At 41.2% G+C, this 27,948-nt stretch overlaps 2 protein-coding genes across 4 annotated transcripts in view; both read right to left on the reverse strand.

Annotated features, from left to right (window-relative positions):
* Positions 1–5,508: 5,508 nt before the first annotated feature.
* TM2D3 (TM2 domain containing 3) lies at positions 5,509–17,468 on the reverse strand. The gene is made up of 6 exons (XM_079913508.1): positions 17,361–17,468; positions 16,875–16,967; positions 15,212–15,369; positions 9,858–10,032; positions 8,323–8,398; positions 5,509–6,408 (listed from the first exon to the last, which is right to left on the reverse strand). The coding sequence occupies exons 1-6, from the start codon at positions 17,449–17,451 to the stop codon at positions 6,243–6,245; spliced, it is 759 nt and encodes a 252-aa protein (XP_079769634.1). The 5' UTR covers positions 17,452–17,468; the 3' UTR covers positions 5,509–6,242.
* Positions 17,469–18,383: 915 nt separating this feature from the next.
* The window catches only part of TARS3 (threonyl-tRNA synthetase 3), a 52,546-nt gene continuing 42,981 nt past the window's right edge, over positions 18,384–27,948 (reverse strand). For 2 of the 3 annotated variants that reach the window (XM_079914063.1, XM_079914062.1), the window contains exons 16-19: positions 24,183–24,287; positions 21,894–21,966; positions 21,152–21,266; positions 18,384–19,830 (exon numbers count right to left, since the gene is read on the reverse strand). In XM_079914063.1, the coding sequence (XP_079770189.1) occupies positions 19,682–19,830; positions 21,152–21,266; positions 21,894–21,966; positions 24,183–24,287 (442 nt within the window). In that variant the 3' untranslated portion in view covers positions 18,384–19,681. Of the gene's footprint in view, positions 19,831–21,151; positions 21,267–21,893; positions 21,967–24,182; positions 24,288–25,240; positions 25,949–27,948 lie in introns of those variants that run through there. The other variant, XM_079914064.1, reaches the window with a different exon arrangement.

Below are 27,948 nucleotides of genomic sequence, written 5' to 3' on the forward strand. Positions count from 1 at the left end.
TGGAACTGGCTAGAGATTACATCCACCTCTCTGGTGCCCTTTGAACATGTAGCTCTGTTACACTTCCTTTTAGGGACGCATGTATGAGTTCCTCACTCATAAATTTGGGAATCTCTTCATCTTCCTGCTAGCTCTCTGAGGCCATCAGCTCCATCAAATCCTTGACAGGAAGAATCCCTGATTTGCTTACATCCTTTAGGTTCCAAAGACTATCCCCATATAAAAACTTTCTTAGGATTCAGGAACAAGTTCATCCATCTCCTCTTGTGGATTCAGAATCATTTCAGCTTTCACCTTTCAAATGCTGGAGCTTCGTTTTTTAACTCAGCCCACAAAGCATACAGATGGTCAATGGTCAAGATACATACCTCTCCCATGAACACCAGGAACAGCCAGCAATTCCCATCACTCCCCCGCTCCTCCTTGTGTGGGAGCACAGCAGTGGAGATCCTCTTCTACGTGGAGCCGAGTACTGAGGGGATTCTGGGGAAATCTTTATTATAATTAGCAAAGGGGCTGCTTCCTGGCAGGAACAGGTCCTCCTCTAAAGAAATACCAGCTCAAGCCAAGAGTCTCATGTACCCATGTCGGGTAAGAAAGTGTGCTGTCTTTAGAAAAGAAAGTCCCGTGCAAACTGGGCTGCCCACCTGGAAGTGCAGCCCTGCTCTGTGCCCAGGGTCAAGTTCCGGGGGGGGGGGGGGGGGGGGGACGACAAGTCAAGATTGGCTGTTTCTGGGAATATGATGGGAAAGCAACGGTAATGGGGATGCCCCACCTAGTGGCCAGAGCTGGAACTGCTACTCAACCAGACCAACACACCTGCACAGACAAGATTCTTTTTTTTTGCGGTACACGGGCCTCTCATTGTTGTGGCCTCTCCCATTGCGGAGCACAGGTTCCAGACGCACAGGCTCAGCAGCCACGGCTCACGGGCCCAGCCGCTCCGCGGCATCTTCCTGGACCAGGGCACGAACCCCTGTCCCCTGCATCAGCAGGCGGACTCTCAACCGCTGCGCCACCAGGGAAGCCCCAGACAAGATTCTTGATTCCTAAAGGGCAAGTTATTGTACCAAATAATTCAGTTCCCTTTTCAGGTAAACTGTAATTTATTCTGGTGAAGAAACATGTTTTTGTCACCTGAGATTTATGGAGATATTCTCAAAAAATATTTTATATCTAAAGATCTGATAGTCTGGTTAAGTCTGCTGGCTACTGACACAGATGTTTAAAAAGTAACACTCAGATATCCAATTTAAATGGAAAAATGCTAAAAATTTGTAAATGTTTCTAGGGAAATTGTTATTAAAACTCAAAAAGACCTACAAATCCAAAACAATAAAATGAAAATAACATACATATCAATAATAACCTTAAACGTAAAGGGACTAAATGTTCCAACCGAAAGAAATACACTGAATGGATACAGAAACAAGACCTGTATATATGCTGTCTACAAGAGACCCACTTCAGACCTAGAGACACATACAACTGAAAGTGAGGGGATGGAAAAAGGTATTCCATGCAAATGGAAATCACAAGAATGCTGGAGTAGCAATACTCATATCAGACAAAATAGACTTTAAAATACTGTTACAAGAGACAAGGAAGGACACTACATAATGATCAAGGGATCAATCCAAAAAGAAGATGTAACAATTGTAAGTACATATACAACCAACACAGGAGTACCTCAATAAAGCAAATGCTAACAGCCATGAAGGGAGAAACTGACAGTAACATAGTAATAGTGGGGGACTTTAACACCCCACTTTCATCAATGGACAGAAAATCAATAAGGAAACACAGGCCTTAAATGACACATTAGACCAGACGGACATAACTGATATTTATAGAGCACTCCACCAAAAACCAAGAGAATACACGTTCTTTTCAACTGCACACGGAACATTCTCCAGGACAGATCACATACTGAGTCACAAAGCAAGCCTCGGTAAATTCAAGAAAATTGAATATCAACCATCTTTTCTGACCACAATGCTACAAGGCTAGAACTCAAGCACAAGAAAAAACTTGCAAAAAACACAAACACATGGAGGCTAAACAATATGCTACTAAACAACCAGTGGATCACTGAAGAAATCAAAGAGAAAATCAAAAAACACCTAGAGGCACACAAAAACGAAACCACAATAATCCAAAACCTATGAGACACAGCAAAAGCAGTTCTAACAGGGAAGTTTATAGTGTTACAAGCTTATCTCAGGAAACAAGAAAAACTCAAGTAAATAACCTAACCTTACACCCAAAGCAACTGGAGAAAGAAAAACAAAACCCAAATTTAGTAAAAGAAATCATAAAGATCAGAGCAGAAATAAATGAAATACAAATTTAAAAAAAGAAAAGATCAACAAAACTAAAAGCTGCTTCTTTGAAAAGAGAAACAAAATTGATGAACCTTTAGCTAGACTCATCAAGAAAAAAGGGAGAGGGCCCACATTAATAAAATCAAAAACAAAAAAGGAGAAAAGTTACAACTGACACCACAGAAATACAAACGATCATGAGAGACTACTACAAACAACTATATGTCAATAAAATGGACAACCTAGAAGAAATGAGCAAATTCTTAGAAAGGTACAACCTCCCAAGACTGAACCAGGAAGAAATAGAAAATATGAACGGCCCAATCACGAGTACTGAAATTGAATCTGTGATTTAAAAACTCCCAACAAACAGAAGTCCAGGACTAGATGGCTTCACAGGTGTATTATACCAAACATTTAGAGAAGAGTTAACACCTATCTTTCTGAAACTATTCCAAAAAATTGCAGAGGAAGGAACACAACCAAACACATTATATGAGGCCAACATCACCCTGATACCAAAACCAAAGATACTACACACACAAAAAAAATTACAGGCCGGTATCACTAATGAACATAGATGTAAAAATCCTCAACAGAATACTAGCAAAAAGAATTCAACAACATATTAAAAAGCATGATACAACATGATCAAGTGGGATTCATCCCTCAGATGCAAGGATTTTTCAATACCCACAAATCAGTCAACGTGATACACCCTATTAACAAACTGAAGAATAAAAAACATGATCTCAATAGATGCAAAAAAGCTTTTGACAAAATTCAACATCCATTTATTATGATAACTCTCCAGAAAGTGGGCATAGAGGGAACATACCTCAACATAATAAAGGCCATATATGACAAACACACAGTTAACATCATTCTCAATGGTGAAAAACTGAAAGCATTCCCTCTAAGATCAGGAACAAGACAAGGATGTCAACTCTCACTACTTTTATTCAACACAGTTTTGGAAGTTCTCACCACAGTAATCAGAGAAGAAGAAGAAATAAAAGGAATCCAAATCAGAAAAGAAGGAAAACTGTCACTGTTTGCAAATGACATGATCTATATACAGAAAATTCTAAAGATGCTACCAGAAAACTACTATAGCTCATCAATAAGTTTGGTAAAGATGCAGGATACAAAATCAATACACAGAAATCTGTTGCATTTCCATACACTAACAATGAAATATCAGAAAGAGAAATTCAGCAAACAATCCCACTTATCATCACATCAAAAAGAATAAAATACCTAGGAATAAACCTACCTAAGGAGGCAAAAGACCCATACTCTGAAAACTGTAAGATGCTGATGAAATAAATGCAAGACCACACAAACAGATGAAAAGATATACCATGTTCTTGGATTAGAAGAATCAATACTGTCAAAATGACTATACTACCCAAGGCAATCTATACATTCAACGAAATCCCTATCAAATCACCAATGGCATTTTTCACAGAACTAGAACAAGTAGCCAAAACAATCTTAAGAAAGAAAAATGGAGCTGGAGGAATCACGCTCCCTGACTTGCTACAAAGCTACAGTCATTAAAACAGTATGGTACTGAACACAAAAACAGACACATAGATCAATGGAACAGGATAGAGAGCCCAGAAATAAACCCCTGCACTTATGGTCAGTTAATCTACAACAAAGGACGCAAAAATATACAATGGAAAAAAAAGACAGTCTCTTCAATAAGTGGTCCTGGGAAAACTGGACAGCTACATGTAAAAGAATGAAATCAGAACATTCTCCAACACCATATACAAAAAATAAACTCAAAATGGATTAAAGACCTAAATGAACTATAAAACTCCTAGAGGAAAACATAGGCAGAACACTCTTTGACATAAATTGTAGCAATATTTTTTTGGAATTACTCCTAAAGTAATGGAAGCAAAAGCAAAAATAAACAAAAGGGACCTAATTAAACTTAAAAGCTTTTGCACAGCAAAGGAAACCATAAACAAAATCAAAAGGCAACCTATGGACTGGGAGAAAATATTTGTAAAGGATGCAACCAAGAAGGTATATATTTTCCACAATATACAAACAGCTTATACAGTTCAATGTCAAAAAATCAGACAACCCAATCAAAAAAATGGGCAGAAGTCCTAAATAGTCATTTCTCCAAAGAAGACATACAGATGGCCAACAGGCACATAAAAAGATTCTCAACATCACTAATTATTAGAGAAATGCAAATGAAAACTACAATGACGTACCACCTCACACCGGTCAGAATGGATATCATCAAAAAGTCTACAAATAATAAATGCTGGAGAGGGTGTGGAGAAAAGAGAACCCTCTTGCACTGTTGGTGGGGATATAAATTGGTGCAGCCACTATGGAGAACAGTATGGAGCATCCTTAAAAAACTAAAGAGAGTTACCATATGATCCAGCAATCTCACTCCTGGGCATATAACCAGAAAAGATGAAAACCCTGATTTGGAAAGATACATGTACCCCAATGTCCACAGCAGCACTATATACAATAGCCAAGTTCATAGCAGCACTATTTACAATAGCTAAGTGTCCGCTGACGGAGGAAGGGATAAAGAAGATGTGGTACATATATACAATGGAATATTACTCAGCCATAAAAAAGAATGAAATAATGCCATTTGCAGCCACATGGATTGACCTAGAGATTATCATTCTAAGTGAAGTCAGAGAAAGACAAAAATCATACAATATCACTTATACGTGGAATCTAAAAAAAACATACAAACGAACTTATTTACAAAACAGAAATAGACTCACAGACATAGAAAACAAACTTATGGTTACCAAAGCAGAAAGGTGGGGAGAGATAAATTGGGAATTTGGGATTAACATATACACACTACTATATATAAAATAGATAACTAACAAGGACCTACTGTACAGCACAGCGAACTATATTCAATATCTTGTAACCTACAATGGAAAAGAATCTGAAAAATACACACACATATATGTGTATATATATACACATATAAACATAACTGAATCAGTCTGAAATACTGTAAATCAACTATATTTGAATAAAAAAAAGTTAATTAAAAAATTTTGGATTAATAAATGTTTTTATTTCCAAGAAAGGGTCTACAACAGATCTTACAAAGACTCAAAACCATTTATCACACCAACACATTTTTTAACACTTCCAGTGTGTTAATGCGCCAGCCAATTATGAATATATCTATTAGAATGGAGTAATGCCCTGAAAAATAAATATTATACTTCTTAATAATAAAAGTTGCTAGGATTATTCAAGATTATGTTTTAATATAAAAAACATAACAGGAAGAAGTCTGCAAAATTTTTAAAGTAACTTGTAGTTTTATTAATTCTCCAGTACTCTTGCAACATTTTATATTACTAACAAAATTCCAATCACAGGAACCAGACACAAAATTTCGGCAGTTTACTTCAAACAGTCATACATGAAGACCAGACTCCATAGACATTACACTGCAAAGCTCAGAGATGACTGAAAATTTAGGTAGATAATCTTATTTAGCTAAAGAATAAAAACATTTCCCACTTTCTGCAATTATAGTTGAAAAGCTCTTTACGGCAGATGACACTCAGGCTGGAGATACATGTGGCACAGTTTGAGGTAAGCAATATAAAACTCAAGTCTACGAATTGAACAGATTTTCAGTCGCTGCACAGGTTGTTCTTCTAGTTTAAATAAGTTTAAATATTTTCATGGAAAAAAAATAGACTTCAGGCAAATAAAAACAAATTCCAGATAAACACAGTTCAGTGTTTTTTATTTTACCTTCATCAAGGCAGGCAAAGTACAGATGCTGTACATTAAAAACATACACATACACCATTCACAGCACATGGACTCCTACAGGGAAGAGGCCGTTTTCTAAGCACTGCTCCCCTCTGAAGCGCGCAACTGCAGCTAAATGTACAATGAGCCATCTGCTGGTCCCACGTAGCCGACTCCAATGAGCAGGACGTCGAGCAGCGTCCATATTCCCAGGCCCCCAAAGCTGAAGAGCTTGCCGAGGCCTTCTCGCCACTGGCCCAGGTAGAAGCGGTCCGCTCCAAACCCACCAAGGGTGATGCTGCAACAGCAAACAGGCCTGGAGTCCATCAACGGCCCCACGACTGCGCCTGCATTACTGCGCCTCAGTAACCGCTAACTCACATGTGGGAAAGGGCCTCAAATCACCAGATCCCTTAATCAGGACACAGTGACTATCTCACAAATGTACAACACTAAACAATCATGGGCAACAAGACCGTTTAATTGTCAAAAGTAAACACTTTTTAGCTGTAATAAAATCTAATGGTTCTTTTCAAGAAAATCGAGCTTGTTGCTTTTTTAACCTTGAAATGGCACATCCAGGAGAGCAAAGTGGGGCTAGTCCTACAGACAGTGCAGGAACATGGTGGTCGAAGGTGGCATCGCCAGGCAGCCAACACCACATGGCCGCCCAGATCAAGTCGTGAACGTTGTCAGTCACCCATCTTTAAAAATTTCATGTTCAGAATAAATGACTTTTAAGGTTCCTTCAAATTCTAAGATCTAACAATATTCGGACAACTTCTCATTGTATTTCTTTTAAAGCTTTTATTATGAAAAATTCCAAACATATAAAAGTAAAAAGAAGAGAACAGCACCCATGACCCAGCTCCAATAGTTATCAACATGTGTCCATCCCTGGTTCATCTACACCCTTCCAATCCCCCACCCTGAGTACCAAGAAGCAAACACCAGGCATTATCACATTCACCGTGAATATTCTCAAAGAAACCATGCTGAGCCCAGAGAAGGAAATTATTCTTATTTTTAAAAAATCAGCTATTAAATGTGCCATGGTAATTTAAGATGTCAACAATGTGGGGGAAGCTGGGTGAAGGGTGTACAGGAAGTCTCTAGCTTTGCAACTTTTTTTTAAATCTAAAATTATTCCAAAATAAAAAGTTTATTGAAAAGCAGAAAGTCAGCTGTTAGTTTGAATATGAACCACTGCTTACAAAGACGCTGGGTGTCACCAAATCTGTCGTTGCATTTAATTTTCTATCGTGGACCCGTCTTTCACTTTCCAGCTGTGCTTTCCTGCCAGCAGGATCCTCCTCTTCCCCAGCCCAAACCCTGACGCAGTGGTTCCTGACAAGGGGCCACCTGGCCACCCCTGGAGGCATTTTTGATTCTCACAGCTTCAGTGGGGGTTGGGGAGACTGCTAACACGCAGTAAATGGAGTCCAGAGATGCTGCTGAACATCCTGCTCTGCAGAGGACGCCCCACAGCAGAGAATTCTTGGCCCAAATGTCAACAATGACAAGGCTGAGAAGCCCTGCCCGCGTCTCACCACAGGCCACAGGCCACCTCAGACTCTTAACCTAAACCTCCAACAGCAGATGCCTACCTTCCTAATCAGAGAATCATTTAACCAGCACCCCACCTGCCCTTCCCTCCGGTGGGAAGAACTGGTACAATTTTCTTTTCAAACTGTTGAAAAGTTTAACTAATACAAGCAAATTTTTATGTAAAAATTGTAAGTCTATAAGTATGTTTGAATAGTGGAATTATAAGTGATTTTCAACGTTTCTCTTTGTCATTTTCATTTTTTTCCAGTTTTCAGTACTGAGCATGTATTATTTTTTGTAATAAAGAAGAAAATTACTGAAAATTAAAGATATACATCATAAACCTACCGACTTTAATTAGTATATGGCATTTTACTAATTCAGGGTACACTCAGGATGGGAAGCACTGACTGGTTCTAATGATCTCTAGTAATGACTACAGTCATCTCTAGAATGTGCAGGTCATCTAGGGAGGAAAATCAGCAACGGGCCATTAAATTCCACGAGGGTACTGGTCTGACCACCTAAATAACCTCCCACAGTGCTGTCCCTATGGTCTACCTAACACACGGCGGGATCTGAGTGGATGGAGGAGGAGCTTGGAAGAGCCCACCAACCCCAACGAAATCCAAATGGCAACCGATTTACTAGAAACAGAGCTTACCTCAGAGCCAGAGCAGTAGACCACTTATAACCACCAGTCCAGTTGCAGTACAGCATTTTCGGAAAAGTACGGTTACCTTAAAAAAGGGAAAACACTCCACATAAAAACACGGGTATAAAAATACTCTCACACAGAGACTAAATTATAACTAGGGGCCTTGTGATTTACAATGTAAAAAGCCAACTTTCTTTACAAAAGTAAATGTTCACTACAATGAATGGTAAAAAGAAAGCCCTGACTGTCTATGAGCACAGACTTGACATTTAAATCAGTTTTGTGAGGATCACAGCTTGAAGAAGGTAAAACACCCCACCTGCTGTGAAAACGTGGGTAACGTGGGGCTGAGACAGACAAACCAGGCACCGGGAAGGGAGCGGGCCCACAGACCGCCCGGAGTCCTGGGACACTGGGCTGTCCCAGCCAGAAAAAGTGAGACTGAATCCACCTTACACCATATACCAAACCAACCCCAGGGGACTAGAGACCTAAACGTGAAAGGCCACATTTACCACTTTTAAAAGAACATACAGGAAATTATGAATCTGGAGTAGGGAAAGATTTCTTACAACAAAAAAGGGCTAACTCTGAAAGACTAAAAACTTCAACTAACTAAAAATTTAAAGTTCTGTTCAAAAGATACCAAAAGAAAGGGGTTGTGGGGGGAGTTAAAATCTGGGAGAGGATGTTAGGGACACCAAAAAATTACTACCCAAAATATAAAAGAATTCCTAGAAGTCTGTAAGAAAAAAAAACAAAACGTAGGGATAACAAGTATTGGAGAGGATGTGGATCATCACGAACAGTTGTGTAACCACTGGTGGGAATGTAAACGGATACAACCGTCCTGGAAAATAACACACGCAAGAGAGTGTATGCCAGACAAACATGTGCAACCAGGAGACATGGACAAAAGCTTTAACAGCAGCGCAATTTGTAAGGAAAAAACCTGTAAATAATCCAAATACAGTGGAGAAAGGATAAACTATGACACAATCTTACAAGTTATTATATAGAAGAAAAAAAAATTGTAATAAGAGAAGACAAATGGAAGAATTTTAGAGCCATGATGTTGAAAGACGGTCTCAGAAGACCATAAACAGTCTATATTATACAATTCTAAAACATGCACTACTGAATAATTTACCACACTATATTCTAGTACATTCATGTGATAGAACTACAAAAAATTTAAAGAAAAGGAAGTGAGATGATAAGAAAATCCAAAAGGGTGGTTACCTCTGAAGAAGAGGCAGGGTAACTGCGTGCAGGAAACATACTCTGGTAGTTTCAATGGCATCACGCTGCTTTAGTTGTTAATTTGGGGGAAACTCAATTATACACTATGCTTTATACCTTACACATTTTTTGTTTTATCAAATATTACATTTTAAAATAGAACTGGCATAACTAAAAATAGTGCTAATAAATATTTCTGACGAAACAATTAAAATTTAATTCTTAAGTTTCTGGTTACAGTTCCATAAATAAGCATAGAAAAAATATCTTGCTCACAGATTTCCTTAACGCTGACCTACCCAGGCAGTGGACGTGGTCCCGCACGGTGCAGTTGGCCGTGTAGCGCTGCCGCGGGCAGGACACCGCCATGCAGCTGGTGGAGCTGGAGCACTCATAGTCGGTTTCCGGAAGCTGCCAGCAGAACCTGCAAGTCATGTTGAGGACAAAGCTCTTTCGGGATTTGAAGTCTTGATCCTACGTACCAAAGGACACAGAACTATTCAATCATAATACAGTAGTTTGTTAATAGGTCAATAAAACTACAGTCATATGGCACCAAGTGTCTAAAATACTTTATGACCTAGGAGGAAGTGGCAGAAAAACAGGCATCAAACCAATATGTACACAATACAAACGTGTATGCTATGATCCTATGATCATAAATATACAACCAAAAATATATACCTAACAAAAAATATCTAGATAAATGCACATCAAAGTAACAAAGGTTATTTCAGAATGATAAGATTATTTCATCACTGTTACTTTGGCTAAATTTTTAATAATGCACATGTGTACTTTTATAACACAGAAAAAAGGAAAATGTACTTTATAAAGCCTCGGAGTCACAGAGAGTTCAAAGGGCAGATGAGTCCTTCTGCTCAAGGTCACGGAGCTGCAAGCCCGTGCAGAACGCAGAAGCCCTGTTCCTGGAGGAACAGCCTGGCCACCGGGTCTCAACTCTTCCCTAGGAGCCGTCCTGCGAGTGGCCCAGAGCCCCAGGGCTGTCACTGCTGTGACACACCCACGAGCACCCAGCAGGACCGACCCATAGGCAGCCCCAGAAAACCACTCCCAACTTAGAAAGAACTGCATGGAGAGGCTGATGAGCAAGTGTTCACTGTGGGCCCTGAACTTTGAGAACAGAGATATTTTTCATTTCAATTTTAAATGTCCTTATTTTGTTTTCTGCCTATAAGAGCAGTCCATGTTCTTTTATGTTGCACATTTGGAAATTACAGAAAAAACCTGTAACCTCTCCAGAGACAAGCACTTTTAACCTTCTTTCATTTTTCCTTCCTATAGTACAGATTTACATACGTGGAATTACACTGAAAACATTTTGTATCCACTTGACATTATATTGTAATAAATATTTTTCAAAATCATATTTAAATGGTAACACAATCACCTCTGGAAGTATTATATTTATTAACTTTTTTGATTAATGCAAAACTCCTATTATGGACAGTATTTGAAACTGAGTAAGGCACTGCATGATTTCAGCAATATTGTTTTAAATGTCTGCATACTTCTAGTGATGCATCCATAACACGTTTCTTACCAATTGTTTTTTAAAACTAGGTAATAAGTTTACGTGGTACAAACTCCCGGAGACAACAGGAGAGTGGGGAGAAGGCTGGTGCAGCCCAGCCCTCAGCAGCACTGCCCTCCCCAGCACCAAGCACCGCTCACCCACTCTGGCCTTCCAGGGAGTCTGTTCTATGCATGGGCACGTTTACATCAGATACGTTTCTTTTTTTTTTTTTATTTAATGTTCCCACTGATATTTACTTTTCACTTAACTGTATAGATATCGATAAATATCCCTAGAGCTGCCTAGTCCTTCTCAATGGCTGCAATGTATTTATTTCACTACACAGTGGACCATAAATTAAACTGTTCTCTTTTGTACATTCGGCTTGTTTCCAATCTTGCCTGTGTGAACAAAGCAGCTAAGAATATCCTTAGGCATATTTATTTGCATACACGTGCAATATGTAATATCTGTAAGATAAATTCCTAAATATGAAATTGCTGGGTCAAAGCTTATGTGCATCTATAAGTTTCAGAGATAAGACAAAGTGCTCACAAGAGGCTGACTAACCTACCCGCCTGCTAACAAGATACAGGAGTGTTTGTCCCTTATACCCTTAAGAACTCAGAGTGTTAAACTTTTTGATTGTTTTGCCAATCTGATACTTTAAAAAATGCATTGGGCTTCCCTGGTGGCGCAGTGGTTGGGGGTCCGCCTGCTGATGCAGGGGACGCGGGTTCGTGCCCCGGTCCAGGAGGATCCTACATGCCGCGGAGCGGCTGGGCCCATGGGCCATGGCCGCTGGGCCTGCGCGTCCGGAGCCTGTCCTCCGCAGCGGGGGAGGCACCAGCGGTGAGAGGCCCGCGTACCGCAAAAAAAACAAAACAAAACAAAACGCATTGATTTGTACTTAATCATGAGAAAAATTAAACTTTTTTTCATGCATTGAAAGTCCAATTGTATTTCCTTTCCTATGAACCCTCTGTTCATGTCCTAAAACCATTTCTCTACAGGACTGTCATCTTTTTCTTATTGGCTTTTTGGAAGTCTTTATATATTATGGATATTAGTGCATTATTTGTCACGTGTATTAGAAATACTTTTTCCTAGTTTGTCATTTATCGTTGGCCTTTATGCTTTTTTTTAGGTCATGCAGAAATCTCTAATTTTTAGTAGTCAAATCTATCAATTCCTTCTTTTATGGCTTCTAAATTTTATTTCATACTTAGAAAAATATTCCCTACTTTGAGATTATAACAAAACTATCTCATGCTTTCTCTGGTACTTTGTGGTTTCACTTTTTCACATTAAATCTTTGATCTGGAATTTACTTTGGATAAAACAGGATTCCACTTTTTTCCATATAGCTACACAGGCACCCCAGCATTTACTGAATCCATTTTCACACCACAAAAAAGTATAGATCCCCAAAAAAGCTCATCTGTAGTAAATAGATTTGTTACCTTTCCCTTTGTGAAACAGCTGTCATTAGTAAGGATACAGAACCTATCTGAAGGAATTAAACTTGCTTCAAATACACTAGCAGACTGAGCTCTTCTCCAAGGAACAGAAAGCAGCGTTTCTATCAAGCACATTTCCAGCTGAGGTAACTGGCTTGATAGTTCCCATCATAGCTGGAGCAGGAGTTAGCTGATATGAAAGGGGTTGCAGGATTTTTGCATTAATTTCTATTTATATACTTAACAGGGCCATTATAAAACAATTTCTTTGACTAGTGTAATCCAGGTAAGGTTCCCTTGCTCTGAGTCCCTATGCAGTATGCATTAGAAGGACAAGAAGAGTTTCTTTCTTTCCATTAATATGAAGTTCAAAATAAGGTGCAGGAGGGAGGGAGAGAGCTGAGTGCAGCACAGCGAAAGGATGAGCATTTGCACGTGCACCTGCGTATGCAGATGGTCACAGCTTATTTCTTCCTGAAATGCTAACTTATTTAGCGAGACAGGATCCTACAGGTGGTCATTAAACAAACAAGGGAAGAATGCACGGCCTGCCCCAGATCACCTGGCCGCAGCAGTCCTGGGGCCCGTGGCTCCTGACAGCCAATTATTTGACTGCTCTTCATTTTTAAGAAGAAACAGACCACCAGACGCTCCTGGGGCTGCCTTCAAATGCCACACTTGCGGGCTGGGCATCTGCTACTTTACAGGATTCGCGATGACTGGCTAGTCAGGAAGCAGGTGAGGTGAAAGCACCTTGGGAGGAGAAGGGAAGGAACCCATCCAGGGCACATCTCAGCCAAGGGGTGAGGATGCACCAGGGACCAGCACCCAGGACTTCAGAAACTTACCTAAGCTTTGTAATTTCTCCTATTCTCTGCTATTTTCCGCTAAATGAAACTACTTGTTTTAGGAACACCTAAAGAAGGAAGAAATTGAGAACTATGTTTCATTCAGGAACCAGCTGTGAGAGATGAATGTCAAAGACACTGAGGCAAACAAAGGAGGCTAATTCTGGAAAAGCTCTCCTCAGCCATCAGTTTTCTCATTTTTCACAAGGTACCTACTATCTGCCAGACCAATGAAGTACGCAATTTCAAAAGCCTTCAAACAGGTTTCGCCATTAGGTAAGTAGGGAGAAAATTCTATGTAAGATACAGCAACAGAGACTAACTGATAATCCAAGGGCAGTCATGAAGATTACCCAGCAACTAGTTCAATTTTCCAGCACACTTTAAAGGTAACTCTGATATAAGAAAATGACAAATACTGACAGTTACAAACACTATGTCCAGACACTGAGAACACATAAAATCTCATTTCCCCTTTGGAGTGAAGCCTCCCTCATGCCCTCACCTGATACTAGACCTCAGGAGAAATAGAGAAAGAGCCTGGGGGTGGAAGGAACTTTCTAACCTAGCCCTCTGCAGACCAAGTTCCAAAGAACCGACAGGGAAAGGTATCTTGTTCAAGTAAGTTAGAATCACTGGGTCAAAGGGAATCTGCAAAAGAGAATATGGTGGGCTTCCCTTGGTGGCGCAGTGGTTAAGAATTCGCCTGCCAATGCAGGGGACAGGGGTTCAAGCCCTGGTACGGGAAGATCCCACATGCCGTGGAGCCCGTGCGACACAACTACTGAGCCTGCACTCTAGAGCCCACGAGCCACAACTACTGAAGCCCATGTACCACAACTACCAAAGCCTGAGCACCTACAGCCCGTGCTCCGCAACAAGAGAAGCCACCGCAAGGAGAAGCCTGCACACCGCAACGAAGAGTAGCCTCCGATCACAACTAGAGAAAGTCTGTGCGCAGCAATGAAGACCCAACGCAGCCAAAGATAAATAAATTAATAAATTAATTAAAAGAAAAATCTTACTTCCTACTGCTTCCCTTAAAAAAAAAGAAAAAAGACAGAGATAGAGAATATGGTATGGAATCTGTGTTTTCCTCCTCAACCATCTCCCAGAAAGAGGGCACCATGGAAACACTTCAGGAAAGCTGTTCTGGGCCCATCTCCTGATTTAACAAGAGACAGATGACTAAATCACAGAGCTAGTCATGGCAGGTCCAAGAGTAAAACACTGCCTCATTATTCATTTCTACTCTCTATCTCACCCACATGCTGGGACTACAATGAAGTTTGCAGTAATTTCCCTGGTCCAACGGTTCAAAAATGCAGATACACGAGTCTCCCTGCCCTTGTCACATTCAACAGGTGTGGGGCTGCCGCCAGGAGTCTGTGGCTCTGAAGCAGGTATCCCGAGAGCATGTTAAGGAACACCGACTGTGGAAGCCTTTGTAGGCTCCTTCCTGGCTGTCAACATATCAGAGATGGGCTGCAGGAGTGACCACTGTAACAGGGTCATTTCTAATGGGCAACAGTTGGTGCGTTTGAGCTTTTACTTCCTACTTTTTGTAAGAAGTCTGACAATTGCTTCAATTTATCCTCATGTCAAAAAATTGCTATCTGAACCCTTGCAACCAAACCTTACTTGGAGATGGAAGTTTCCATCTTCTGATAAAGCTGACTTTATTCCTCAAATCTTACTTTTAAAATGCAGAGCACTTTCTGAATTTCCTCCATAGTCAAGTCTAAACTCTACTTATAACTCGAGCTTTACGATCAGTTTATTAAGAATAAGTAAGCTGCAGTACTTACAACACAGGTAACAGAAGGTTTGACTGTGCAGTCAAAAGTGACAGGCTTCCCATAGACACAGGAGAAATTGGTCTTGCACTCTATACAGTCTGCGGGAAGTCTGCTACACAAACCATTGCTCGGACACTTCATCATATAAGGTGGGATATCGGTGCTTTCTGTGAGAGGTGAGAGAGAAGCTTATTCTCTTGGAATACTGATTACAATAACAGAGGAAAGCAATTTTCTAAGCTTAAGGAACACAATCATGAAAATAACATATATACAGTGCTAGGAATAAATTAGGACCTCAAAAAGTCTATCATGTTACAAGATGAAAAAAACGAAAGCTTACAGATGATAAAGTTCGTTCAAGATCACTGAGGGAGGGCAAAACTGGAACCAGAGCCCAAACCTCTCAGTTTCCAATCCAATGTTCTTTTCACTTGAATTCACGAATTTGTAAGTGAAGCCCCTAACCCTCTAAGTGAATCAATCGGTACAACAACGCACCAACCCTAGGAAAACGTCCTGTCATTATTCCACTTTGGTACTTCAACAAGCCACCATCTGCAAGTAACATTTACAATTTTACAGTACCAAAGTTCAAAATAGTTCTTTATATTAGTAACTTATTCAGTGGGTTGCAGTAAGTTTCTCCAGCCAGCCTAGCTGGGAGTATAATATATTACTATCACTTAAGAGAGGATCAAAATTGCAACCAGTATTCTCAGGAAGAGAAGCTTTCAAGAACGTCCAAGAGAGTAAAAAATTCTTGTGCTTTCTCTATAAAATAATCTATGTTTTAAACTCAAGTATGCTGCTGTCTTCCAGCAGTCTTTTATAGACTCAGTAAAATACGTCTGCCAGTTTCAATTTACTGAAGTCATGGAACTCTAAAGGGATGAAACTACAGAGACCAAAGTTCCATTTAGCAAAACACACTAATACTCATTTAAATCTGGTCCTAAAGTCACTATTAAGTGGGCAATTCTACAAAATGCCTACAAAAGGGTATACTTACAAAAGGGTATAATTCCTATTATACCCTTTTGTAATAGGAACAAAAGAAAAGAAAATTTTCTTTTCTTTTGTTCCTATTACTACCGTGGCTGGAGGATGGGCACTTAGAATCACAAAGCCAAGAATTTACAGGGCCAGGACAACCCCACGACCTTAAAAAGATGAGAAAACGGAAACCCCAAAAGGTGAATATTTTGCTCCAGCTCCCAGCAGCACCACCAGAGATAGATGCCAGGTCTGTACCAGTCCTTCTGCAATCCCTCCATTTCACACAGCCCTGGGGGAGCCTTTAATAATATCCAACATCAGGAACAGGGTTCCAAAAGCACAAGAAATTTTCTGAAGGGAAAGAAGCGTTGGTTGAAGGTTATCTTGATGGATGATGCGGAAAAAAGAAAAAACTTGAAATAAAGAGATGGAAATGAGGAGCCTGGGACTGGAAAAAGATGAGACAGGAATGTCAAAAGGTACTGAAATACCAAGACTGTCTACAGAAAAGGTATGCATCTGCCTTTAGTTCACATATCTAAAATGCAATCAATAAAATGTTCAAAACATGGAAAATGATGTCATATTCTACAAGAAATTTTATCCAAAAAGAAAAGAAAGAGACCACTATATACAAATATACACGTTTACTAGAAGAGAAAACGTCTAGTACCTGCTGCCCTGGGCACTACTGTGAACGTACGTGTGGGGCCCGGATCCTTGTCGGACTGAGCCAGCGGCTGCGAAGGCTCTACACTGAAGGATCCTATGATTAGAGAAACGAAGACCTCAGGCTATGTGTGTATCGCGCCAGGCCCACAGCTGCTCGGGCAAACATCTCGGCCTGACCACCGGGAAACTCAACATGAAACCCAATGGGGTCGACACCAATTTAGGTCTGCGGGCAACTGGGGACGACGCGCGGTGCCGAGACCCAGCTCCGCGTCCCAGGCCGAGCCCCCAGGCCCACAGTTCGAGGCTCGCGGCTCCGGCTCCCTGAGCCGAGGCGCGGCGGCAGGACGAGCCGGACTCGGCTGTAGCAACCCGCGCCCTCCGCCCGCGCTCAGCCTCCGCCCAAGGGCCCAGGCCGACGGTCCTCGCGGTCCTGGGTTCCCCACCCCTCAGCCCGGCCCGGCGCAGACCCCTGCCCCCAACTCACCGCCGCCCGAGAGGATGTAGAACTGCGAAAGGAACAGCAGCACTCGACACAGGCGGCGTAGGTCCCACAACAGGACCCCTGCACGCGCCATCTTGCCAGAGGAAACACTTCCGGGCCGCGGGGGGACGCCGGGCCGAGAGGAGTTGGGGGGGGAGGGGATTCACGGCGCAGGCGCGGCCCCTCCTCCCGAGTTCCCCGCGCCCCGCCTCCTAGGGCTGCCAGCGCCTGTGACAAGGCGTTCACCTCTCCCCCGGCGGATGGAGACACGGAAAGGTCACCTGGACCCCGAAAGTCACACCTGAGGGATCGAGAGCAGAGGGGGGGAAATGTGGGAAGTTGGCCGCTGTATACCTGTGGCCGGATCTGTACGTTTAGAGACAAAAACTGCTGCTGTGCGCTTGGTACCGTGCGGAGGTTTGACGACGTTACGTTTTTGTCAGACTAAAAAGCCTCTTGTTTACAGATGAGGAAACTGGCCCAGACTGCTCGGTAAGGACCCCAGGTGTGCCAGGTGGCCCCCAAGGACCCACTCCCCGCGACCCCAGGGCCCGGGCAGCGTCCCGCGAGCATCTCTCCAGGCCCGCCCTGCTCAGATGTCTAACCAGTCCTCAGAGACGCTCCTCGAAGGCGGGGAGAAGCCGGACTGAAGTGCGGCCGCGGGTGTCAGGCCCCCAGACCCCCCTGGAGGCGGCCCGCCCCGGGAGGGAGCTGCTCCCAGGCCGCGGCTCCCTGCGGCCGGCACAGCGATCCGCACCTGTTCCCACCGCACCTGTTCCCACCGCAGCAACATTCGTGCTGGGCTGAGCACGGGCTTCCCTCTCCCCGCCCACCCAACACAAGGTTGTCTGGGGTGGGGATGGGGAGTCTTCTGACGCCCCCTGCCTCACTAGCATGTTTGGTGAATTCAAGGAATGTATCGAATAGTGCTTGGCCTCAATTAAAGTTAGCTTAAACAGGTACATCACACAATCTGCACCTTCCATCACACAGGCCTGACCCTTGAACAACTTTGGGGTGAGGGGCGCAGTGTAACTTAGAGCAGGCCCTCCTCATTCGGTTCTTCCCTATCGGTGACTCCACCTCCTTAGATTCCACCAACTGCGGGTAGGACTGTGTATACTCTAGTATTTGCTATTGAAAAAAACCCACGAGTAAGTGGACCCGTGCAGTTCAATCCTGTTGTTCACGGTCAGCCCTGCTGGTTTGTCTTCCAACTCTTCAGGAAGCTAAATGATAAGCGTGTACAGAAGAGAGAGCAGGTCTTAAATTTATTTTGAATTCCACAGCACATAACCAAATAAACAAAAAATACTGCTTGATTGGTAGCTAAATTCACTACTGACATAAAGCCATTTTAATTGTTTTGAGCAGTAAGGTATTTTTCTCAGTTAAAATCAGAAATCCACTTGAGTCTGTAAATCAGTGGAATGTCATCCCATCAGAAGAGTAATTTAACTCTAGGGGAGCAAATTATTATGGTATAAACCTATAGGTGAAACCCTGGAAGCACTACATAACACATTTTATTTGAGAGTTTATTTTTTCTAAAGATAAATAAGGTTCAATTGTCATTTAGAAGCATTAAAATGGCAACTCTTATCCTATAGTGGAAACTACAGAAGATTTGCACAACACTGAATTTCTTTTGAGTTCAGAATCCTTTGTTAGTAATCCAATATTTAGTACTAGCTTCTTCTTTTGTGATTGTTGGTTGGTTAAAACAAATTGATTCTGATTTTGAAAATAAAGTTTCAGGACCTCCCTAGTGGTCCAGAGGTTAAGACTCCACTTTTCCACTTCAGGGGGCATGGGTTCGATCCCTGGTAAGGGAAGTTCCATATGCTGTGGGGTGTAGCCAAAAATAAGAAAAATAAAGTTTCAGTGCGAACTTTAGTAAAACTTCAGTTAAAAAATACCTGAGGCATAATGTTATTAGAAAATAAGATATCACCCCATATTCAAAAAGCTTTGCAGACTTTTGAAACTTATCTTTTGAAAATCAGAATTCTTAACAGTAACATCTCATAATGCTCATTTCCTAGTATTTCCCTCTTTGATGAATGACATTTTCCCATTGAAGTCTCTCAAGATATTTGGGAAATTTAAAATTTCCCACACTTGTCCTCTCATTGTCCGCAGACACATTAGTGAATCAGATTTTGTGCATATCAGCCACTCATTCCCCATCTCACTTCTCACTGTGCCCATCAGTGGACCAGATAGTGGGTCCTAAGTTCTCAGAAGTATGAATGGTAATTAAGGAAAATGCATGTTCAGGGTTCAGAACAAGGTTACACAGATGTGAGCACAAGGAAAGGACTTCAGAATTCTTCCTCAGCATTCAGGGTACGTGATTTCTTGAGATTCTTCAATTTATCAATGGCAGAAGTTACTGAAATCTCTCCATGAATTTTGTTGTCTCTTGTTCGAACATTTACGGCATTATTTGTCTTTTCCTTTTCTCCAACGACTGTAGAAAACAAAGGGAAATACATTTACAATCAACAATTTACTAAATATTAAGTCAGCAGTCATATGGCATGTGTCTTATTAAGTTTTCTTCTTAGTACTAATCACCAAATATCAATCTAATGTCCATTTGGTCATCCTCTTAAGAGTAAATTTCTTGAGACAAGGAATGACTTCTAATCCCATCTCTCTATTGTCCATTTTTGAGAACACCTGTGGTGGTCGTGGGGTACAGGTGGGAGGAGGGAGTTCCTAAAGACCCCCTGACTCCACCTGGCACACTTGATGAATCAAGAGGCGGGCACCAGACATGTGCCCAACCAGCCAACAGAATTTTCTGGAATATATGTAAAAGGTTTGTTCTCGCTAATGACCCATACTGTGAGATGATGCAGAATTCTGCCGCCATGTTTCTTGCTGTCTGGAACGAAGATACTGGCCAGCAAGTAAGGGGAATAAAGTAGATCAAGAGAAGCATAAAGAAGCAGATCAAAACAGGGAACAGAAATGGGGAGAAATGGTCCTGGTAAGGGTTGAGTTCCCCTTCCAGTTACTTTTCTAATGATTTGGCTACTTAATTCTACCTTCCATGGCACGAGATACTCTAACTCCCTTCCAATACATTCCATCGTGTCTAAGCTAATTTGAAATTTCTGTCACCACAAGAAGGCTGATTGAAGCATCACAGTACCTACTACAAACACTTTTGATGACAAATTGCTCATAGGACAGCCCTGTGCATATTTATTTTGCCTTCTACACAAACTTTCAACTTATAGGACATAACCATATCATGCCTGCAGGCATATAAATAAGTTTCCCTTGATTTTGAATCATTTTTACAGTCAAAATTTTAGATTCTGCATCTAATTACTCATGTTCCTCAAGGACGTTTTATTTTTTCACTTAATTCTTTTCTTTTGATCATCTTAAATTTGGAACATCTCCTAGTCATTAGTTTAATCCTAAAGATTTCTAATAAACCAGAAAAGCAAAGGAGATTATTTCAGGCCTATCACATGACTGAAACATACAGAGTATAATTCTACTGATAAGATCATTTTCCACTGTCAGTTTGAGTTATTAATTCTTCCTAGTAATACTACACCACAGGATCCATGTGAAACTTCATAACTCTTCTTTTCTGGCAAATAACAAAAAGTATCTAGCCAGGAACATCACAGACTCTTCTTTGTGTATAAGTATTCAACAGCTATTTGTCATAATCAAGCAGTTATACCATATTCTTTGTTTTTTGGGTTTTTTTGGAATTAAGGTGAAAAAACAAGCATTTGGGAAAAATATATACAAATTTAGATTACCCAAAATAAAATTATACTGATCCAGCTGTGCATTTTGTATTTTCTTATTTAGTGTACAACTATGATCTAAGTCAACATCAGCCATGAATCCTTCTTCAAAAAATTCAGTGGATACCTATAAGAGAATGAGACACTTTCATTAATACATTGTGTATGGTAATGTGGTGGCCAGCCTCCAAGATGACCCCCAGGGTCCCACCCCCCGGTATTCACACCCTTGTGTGTCCCCTCCACCTTGTACCAGGTTGGTCTCTGTGACCACAGTGGAGGGAGAGTGATGGCACCCCACTTCTGAGATGAGGTTAAAGTGCTGAGTCACTCCCCCTGCCTCGACCTCTGAGAAGCCTCACCAGGCACCCGAGCCAGAGTCCCCAGCCAAGTTGTCCCAGATTCTGACTCACAGAAACTGAGATAATAAATGCTTATTGTTCTAAGCTGCCAAGTTTTGGGGTAATTTGTTACACAGCAACAGATAATATAAGTATTCTTCCTAATAGAGCCACGAGGAAAAGAATAACTATGAGATGTTTTAAAACACCAATTTCTCAAAAACATTAAGAAATAAAATAGTTCTGATACAGCTACATAGACACGACTCAGGTGTTACTGAAAACATTTATTGAAAACATGAAGTGGTAAATTAATGTATTAGTTATGCAATATTTTAAGGTGCGAATTCCAAGTCAATGACGTTCACAGACCACATGCCAAGATTATGTACTTTAAATGTCTCTAATTTTACCTGAAGTGCATATTTTTCACAAGTTGGCTCCACAGGGATGACCATTACCTGACGAGGAGACAGCCAGAAAGGCCTGAAAAATATAATACGTATTTTTAAAATGACCATTTATTACAAGATTAAAAAACAACCAAAGACTCTTTTTTCTTTTTAAGTAAGACTTCACAAGAGAGCAGGTTCAGTAGAGGGGTGTAGAAATAAAGCAAACTATATTAAAAGGCAACAGAGGAGACAAAAGGGGAAACTGGGCATTTTGGTTGGAAAGGGAGGGAAAACAGGTTGGCAGCTAGATGAAAGGGCTAAACATCACTGACCATACAACCCAGCAACCGCTCTCCTGGGTATTTATCCCAGAGAAATGGAAACATGTTCACACAAAAACCTGCACACTAACATTTATAGCAGCTTTACGTATAATAGCCCCAAACTGGAAATATCCGAAATGCCCTTCAGCGAGTGAATGCTCAAACTGTGCATCACACTACAGAACACCATCAGTAGTGAAAGGGAGCCAACGACTGGTACTTGAGATGCCTTGGATGCATCTCAAGGCAACTCCATCCAAGGAGTGAAAAAAGTCAGTCTCCAACGGCTGCACGCTGTGATTCCATTTATGTAACATTATGGAAATGACAAAATTATGAAGATGGAGACCAGATGAGTGGCTGCCGGAGGATGGTGACAGGGATGGGGTAGGAGGTGTGTGGCCATAAAATAAACGGCAGCATGAGGGATCCTTATAAGTAATGGAACTGTCCTGTACCTTGACTGGCGGGTACACAAATCTACAACATGTGCACAAATGCAAGACCTGAATGAGGTTGGTGGATTGTCACTCCCCAGTTATGTTGTATTCAGTTCTGCAAGATGTTACCATTGGGGAAAACTGGTAAAAGGTGTGCTGGACCTCTTTGTAAATGATTCTACAGTTATCTCAAAATGAAAATGTTTTAAAAGATGGAAAGGTGGGTATAAGCAATGTTTGATGTGGGAAATGTTTGCCTTTTTCTTCAGCATGTTTAGTTTGAAGGTGGAAGGAAATGCACGGGGACTATTACCAGATGGCACTTCGTGCATATGTTTTTACATACTTATTCTTAAATTACAAAAGCAAAATAATACATGTGACAAATGTAATTATATACATGATGAAATACAGATTATAAAATGAAAAGTAAATGTATCTTTTTGAACTCTGTTCTCACCCCTGCTTCAGCCCTACCAACTCAAGAGAGCCACATTTTAAACATTTCTATTTTTATTTCTCAGGGAGATTTCCACCACAACTTGGTAGGTGTCCAAAGGCTTGCCGTGTAAACTGTAGAGGGTGGTACTGTGTCTCCACAGGGAGGTGTGCCCACACCATCTCCTGATCCCCTAGTTCTACTGCTCTCTTGCAAGACCCACCATCTCTCACTATGTTAACTATTTACAACAGAATCAACTGGAGAGAAATATAAACATGTTAATTCACACACACACATATTCATATCTACAGTCTTGGATTCCCTGTGCCTGTAATAGATTGGACACCCCCATGACACCTCAGTATATTTCTTTAGGATTGCAAATAAAATCTAAGGGACAGACACAGACTCGGGCAATACCATCCCCATGGCCCATTCTGAGCGACCATCCACATACCAAATCTACTTGTCATCTGGTTTCCAACCTAATTATCTCTTAAGTCTCTGACCCTGTGGCCAAAGCAATAACCAGATCCCACGCATCAGTGTAACCCACATCTGGCCACTTTTCCCTCCGGGCACAGACGGTGACCAGACGTACCACCAAAAGCCTGCACTTAGGGCATTCACCTTCCCCCTCCATCCCTGGAGGGGGATGCCACTGCAGTGGTTCTCTTTGGCTTTGGGGCCATGTGTGAACCAGGCTTACATGTTTCCTCCTAAGTCTGTGGTCACGGGGCTGTGAGGTCAACAGCATAGCGGAAGGAAGGAGGGCAGTACAGCTAGAGATGGCGCCCTGAGAGTGTGGGCCATATACGTTCCAGCGGCTAGATCTTTGAGGGGTTTGTTTGACACAGGTGAAAAGGTTACTCTTTAATTTTACTGAGATCTCAAAAAGGTAAATGATAGTGTTATGCCACGCTGCCTTTGTTTTCTTTGTTTTGTTTTCTGGTCTGGCAGATGCCACAAAAATTTTTATTTGCTGTTTGGATACTTGCTAATTATAAGGCAAGAGCCACCAATTTTTTCATATTAATTTCATCTTTTAGACATGATTTTTAAGAACAGTAGACATATAGCTTTTCTTTTCCATATCACTTACCATTTTCCTCCATAGTTTTCTGAGAGAATGGCTATCATTCTTTCCACTGACCCCAAAATGGCTCGATGAATGATCACAGGGTTCTTCTTATCATCCCCATCCTTACTAAAAAAATGAAAATTATACATTTAATTATTCTCTTAAGATTCATAAATAACTTTATCTTCTTACCTTATATTTAAAAGGTATTTTCCCAAACTAGGTAAACAATAGATTACTCATAAATTATCTTTAAACATAAATGTGCCATTAATTAGAAATAAAGGTTTTTTTTCTTTCAAATTATGGTATCTTTTATTTTTTTAAAGAGATTTTGCATTATGTTTCTTATTTTTTTAATAGTTTAGTATTTTTAAAATTTATTTATTTTTGGCTGCATTAGGTCTTTGTTGCTGCATGTGGGCTTTCTCTAGTTGCAGTGAGTGGGGGCTACTCTTCGTTGCGGTGCACAGGCTTCTCATTGTGGTGGCTTCTCTTGTGCGGAGCATGAGCTCTAAGCGCGCAGGCTTCAGTAGTTGTGGCGCACAGGCTTAGCTGCTCCGCGGCATGTGGGATCTTCCCGGACCAGGGCTTGAACCCGTGTCCCCTGCATTGGCAGGTGGATTCTTAACCACTGCACCACCAGGGAAGCCCTATGGTATCTTTTATAAACCAAAGGGAAGTAAAATATATCATCTAGGAAAAAGCAATGTGATATTAGATCACTATCTCTATTACAAATCTACTGATTATTCTAAACTACCAGTTTTATTCGAAACTACCAGTTTACTCATATTGAGAGGCAATTTTACAAATCATATTTTTTAAATTAACTTTATTTTGAACTATGGCTTACTTCACCACTAATTTATTGAACAATTATCAAAGACATTGCAAAAATAAAGAAAATGGGTTTCTGTAGTCTGTAATAGAATATGTTGGTATTCTATTAGTTTGGGTTAATGGTATGACCACGGTGGCTGGCAAAAAATTTACCAACCTTAGTTAGTTAGTTAGTAGTTATTAGAGAATATTGAAAACATATACAAAAGTAGAGAGAATAGTATAATGAACTCCCACATAACCCTTTCTCAGCACCAGCAAACGTCAACTCACAGCCAACCTGGTTTGGTCCAAATGCACCCATTCCTGACACCATCCACTGTAAACACACTGCCATATTGTAAACACTATGCCCCCATACTACTGATATATTTCAAAATGTTCCTGATACTTGTTCCAGAAGTCCACTGGTCAAATTCCGTTTACAGACCTGAAACCTTCATGACATTCTCCTTACATTTGAGAATTCTCTCCTCCCTTTCAGAAAAAGATGTAAAAAGCAAATTACAACTGTTAATTGTAATAAAGTCAGGCACTCCAAGATCTGTGCACACTTTTCCCAGAAAGATAAATTTCACGTTACTGCAACAAATGTAATAATATGTGATGCTTACAAAGTTCTTAGGACAAATTTTCATCTAAACGTTGTACCAGCTATTTACTACTAAAACACATATACACACAGGGCAAACAGACAAATAAAAACAGAGACTCATTCATTAAACTCACTTCAAAAGAGTTTTCATTGGACATCGTCATTGCCAATCATTTCTGCTAAGAGCCACGGCAGACTGACTGCAGGCCAAATCCTCTGTCAGATCCTACAGAAGCTTTGGGGTGGGGCTGGGGGGCCTGAGTCCAGTCCTGCTCAGATATGTGAAGAAATAATTCATTCTACAAACTGGAAACAGCATGGTATATTCCTGAATGTCGCATAATGTTGCCTGTGTAGGGAATCAAAGAGAAGCAGCATGATCCTTTCACAGGCCCCTGGGTACCAGAAATTTCTGTCCCATCATTTATTTTAAAAGAATTAAAATCAGGTCTAGTCTTAAGAAGGGCAAAGAGTGACCTAAACTATGCTTACATATCTATACTTTCAGGTAAACATTAGTATTAATGACAAGTTCCCCCAAACAATCCTCGTGGATTTAGTTGGAATTACATTAGATTTAGAGATACATTTGAAGAGAATTCGTATCTTCACAATATTAATTCTTCCCAGTCCAACAGTGGTGTGAATCTTCATTTAAACAACTGTTTTTTTTGGCCTTTGATAAAGTTTTATGGTATATATTTCAAATAAATATTATATATTTATATTCCTTGTTAAGTTTATTCCTAGATATTTTGCTTGTTTTTTTTTTTTAATTTATTTTATTTATTTATTTTTGGCTGTGTTGGGTCTTCATTGCTGTGCGCGGGCTTTCTCTAGTTGTGGCGAGCAGGGGCTACTCTTCATTGAGGTGCGCAGGCTTCTCATTGTGGTGGCTTCTCTTGTTGCGGAGCACAGGCTCTAGGCACGTGGGCTTCAGTAGTTGTGGCACACAGGCTCAATAGTTGTGGCACACAGGATTAGCTGCTTCGCTGCATGTGGGATCTTCCCAGGTCCCTTCATTGGCAGGAGGATTCTTAACCACTGCACCACTGGGAAAGCCCCTCTGCTTGGTTTTTGTTATTGTTGCTGTTACTGTTTCTGAAATTTTTTTTCCATTGCACTTCTTAGCAGGTTGTCGCTAATATATATGAAAGCAAATTGATGTTTGCATTTTGACCTTATTGCTAGGTACCTTACTTTATTATCAGTTTTAATTTTTCTCCATCTGATTCTATTGGATTTCTAGACATCTTAGCATCTACATACAATGAAAATTTGGCTCTTTATTTCAATATGTCTACGTATTCCAGAACAACTGTGAGTAAGAGTACAAATAGGCTAGTCACCTTCTTCTCAACTAAGTAGAGATGTTATTGTTGTTTTCTAATAAATACTCCTTACCATTACAGGAAAATTTATTTCTGTTCCTCTCACAGGAATGAATGTTACTGTTTATCCAATGCCTTTCAGCGCTGTTGAAGGTAATGGGTGACAATACACTTTGTAATGTTAAACTACCCCTGCTTTCTTTTTTTTTTTTTTTAATATTTATTTATTTGGCTGCACCTAGGTCTTAGCTGAGGTTGCTGTGTGCGGGATCTTCCTGGCGGCATGTGGAATCTTTAGTTGCAGCATGCGGGATCTAGTTCCCTGACCAGGGATCAAACCCAGGGCCCCTGCATTGGGAGTGTGTAGTCTTAAGCACTGGACCACCAGGGAAGTCCAAAACCACCCCTGCTTTCTTGGGTAAAAAACTTACTTGATCAAGGTGATGAACTCGCTGCTCCTTCCCTCTTCTCCCCTCATATCTAAGCCACAAACAGATCGCATTGGTTCTACCTCCAAAATATACCCCAAATACCTCCACTTTTCTCATCTCTATGTATCACTGCCACCACGTTCTGTCATCATCTCTTACCTGGCCTACAGACCACTGCTTCCACTTCTGCTTTCCAGTCCCTACTGTCCACACAACACCTAGGACGATGGATGGATGGATGGATGGATGGATGGATGGATGGATGGATGGGTGGATGGGTGGATGGATGGGTGGGTGGGTGGGTGGATGGATGGGTGGGTGGGTGGATGGATGGGTGGGTGGATAGATGGGTGGATGGGTGGGTGGATGGATGGATGGATGGATGGATGGGTGGATGGGTGGGTTGATGGGTGGGTGGGTGGGTGGATGGGTGGATGGATGGGTGGATGGGTGGATAGGTGGATGGATGGGTGGATGGGTGGATAGGTGGATGGATGGGTGGGTGGGTGGGTGGATGGGTGGATGGATGGAAGGGTGGATGGGTGGATGGATGGGTGGAAGGATGGGTGGATGGGTGGGTGGAAGGG

The sequence above is a fragment of the Stenella coeruleoalba genome, assembly GCF_951394435.1.
Source record: "Stenella coeruleoalba genome assembly, chromosome: 2".
Taxonomy (NCBI): domain Eukaryota; kingdom Metazoa; phylum Chordata; class Mammalia; order Artiodactyla; family Delphinidae; genus Stenella; species Stenella coeruleoalba.

What these genes read in the sequence shown, in the direction of transcription:
- TM2D3 (XM_079913508.1), bottom strand. Translation starts at nt 17,451, where the DNA reads ATGGCGCGTGCAGGGGTCCTGTTGTGGGACCTACGCCGCCTGTGTCGA. An exon ending in AGTAGTGCCCAGGGCAGCAG is followed by an intron (nt 15,370 to 16,874) that starts GTACTAGACGTT and finishes CACCTCTCACAG; the next exon opens with AAAGCACCGATATCCCACCT. An exon ending in GGACCACGTCCACTGCCTGG is followed by an intron (nt 8,399 to 9,857) that starts GTAGGTCAGCGT and finishes CCCTTTTTTAAG; the next exon opens with GTAACCGTACTTTTCCGAAA.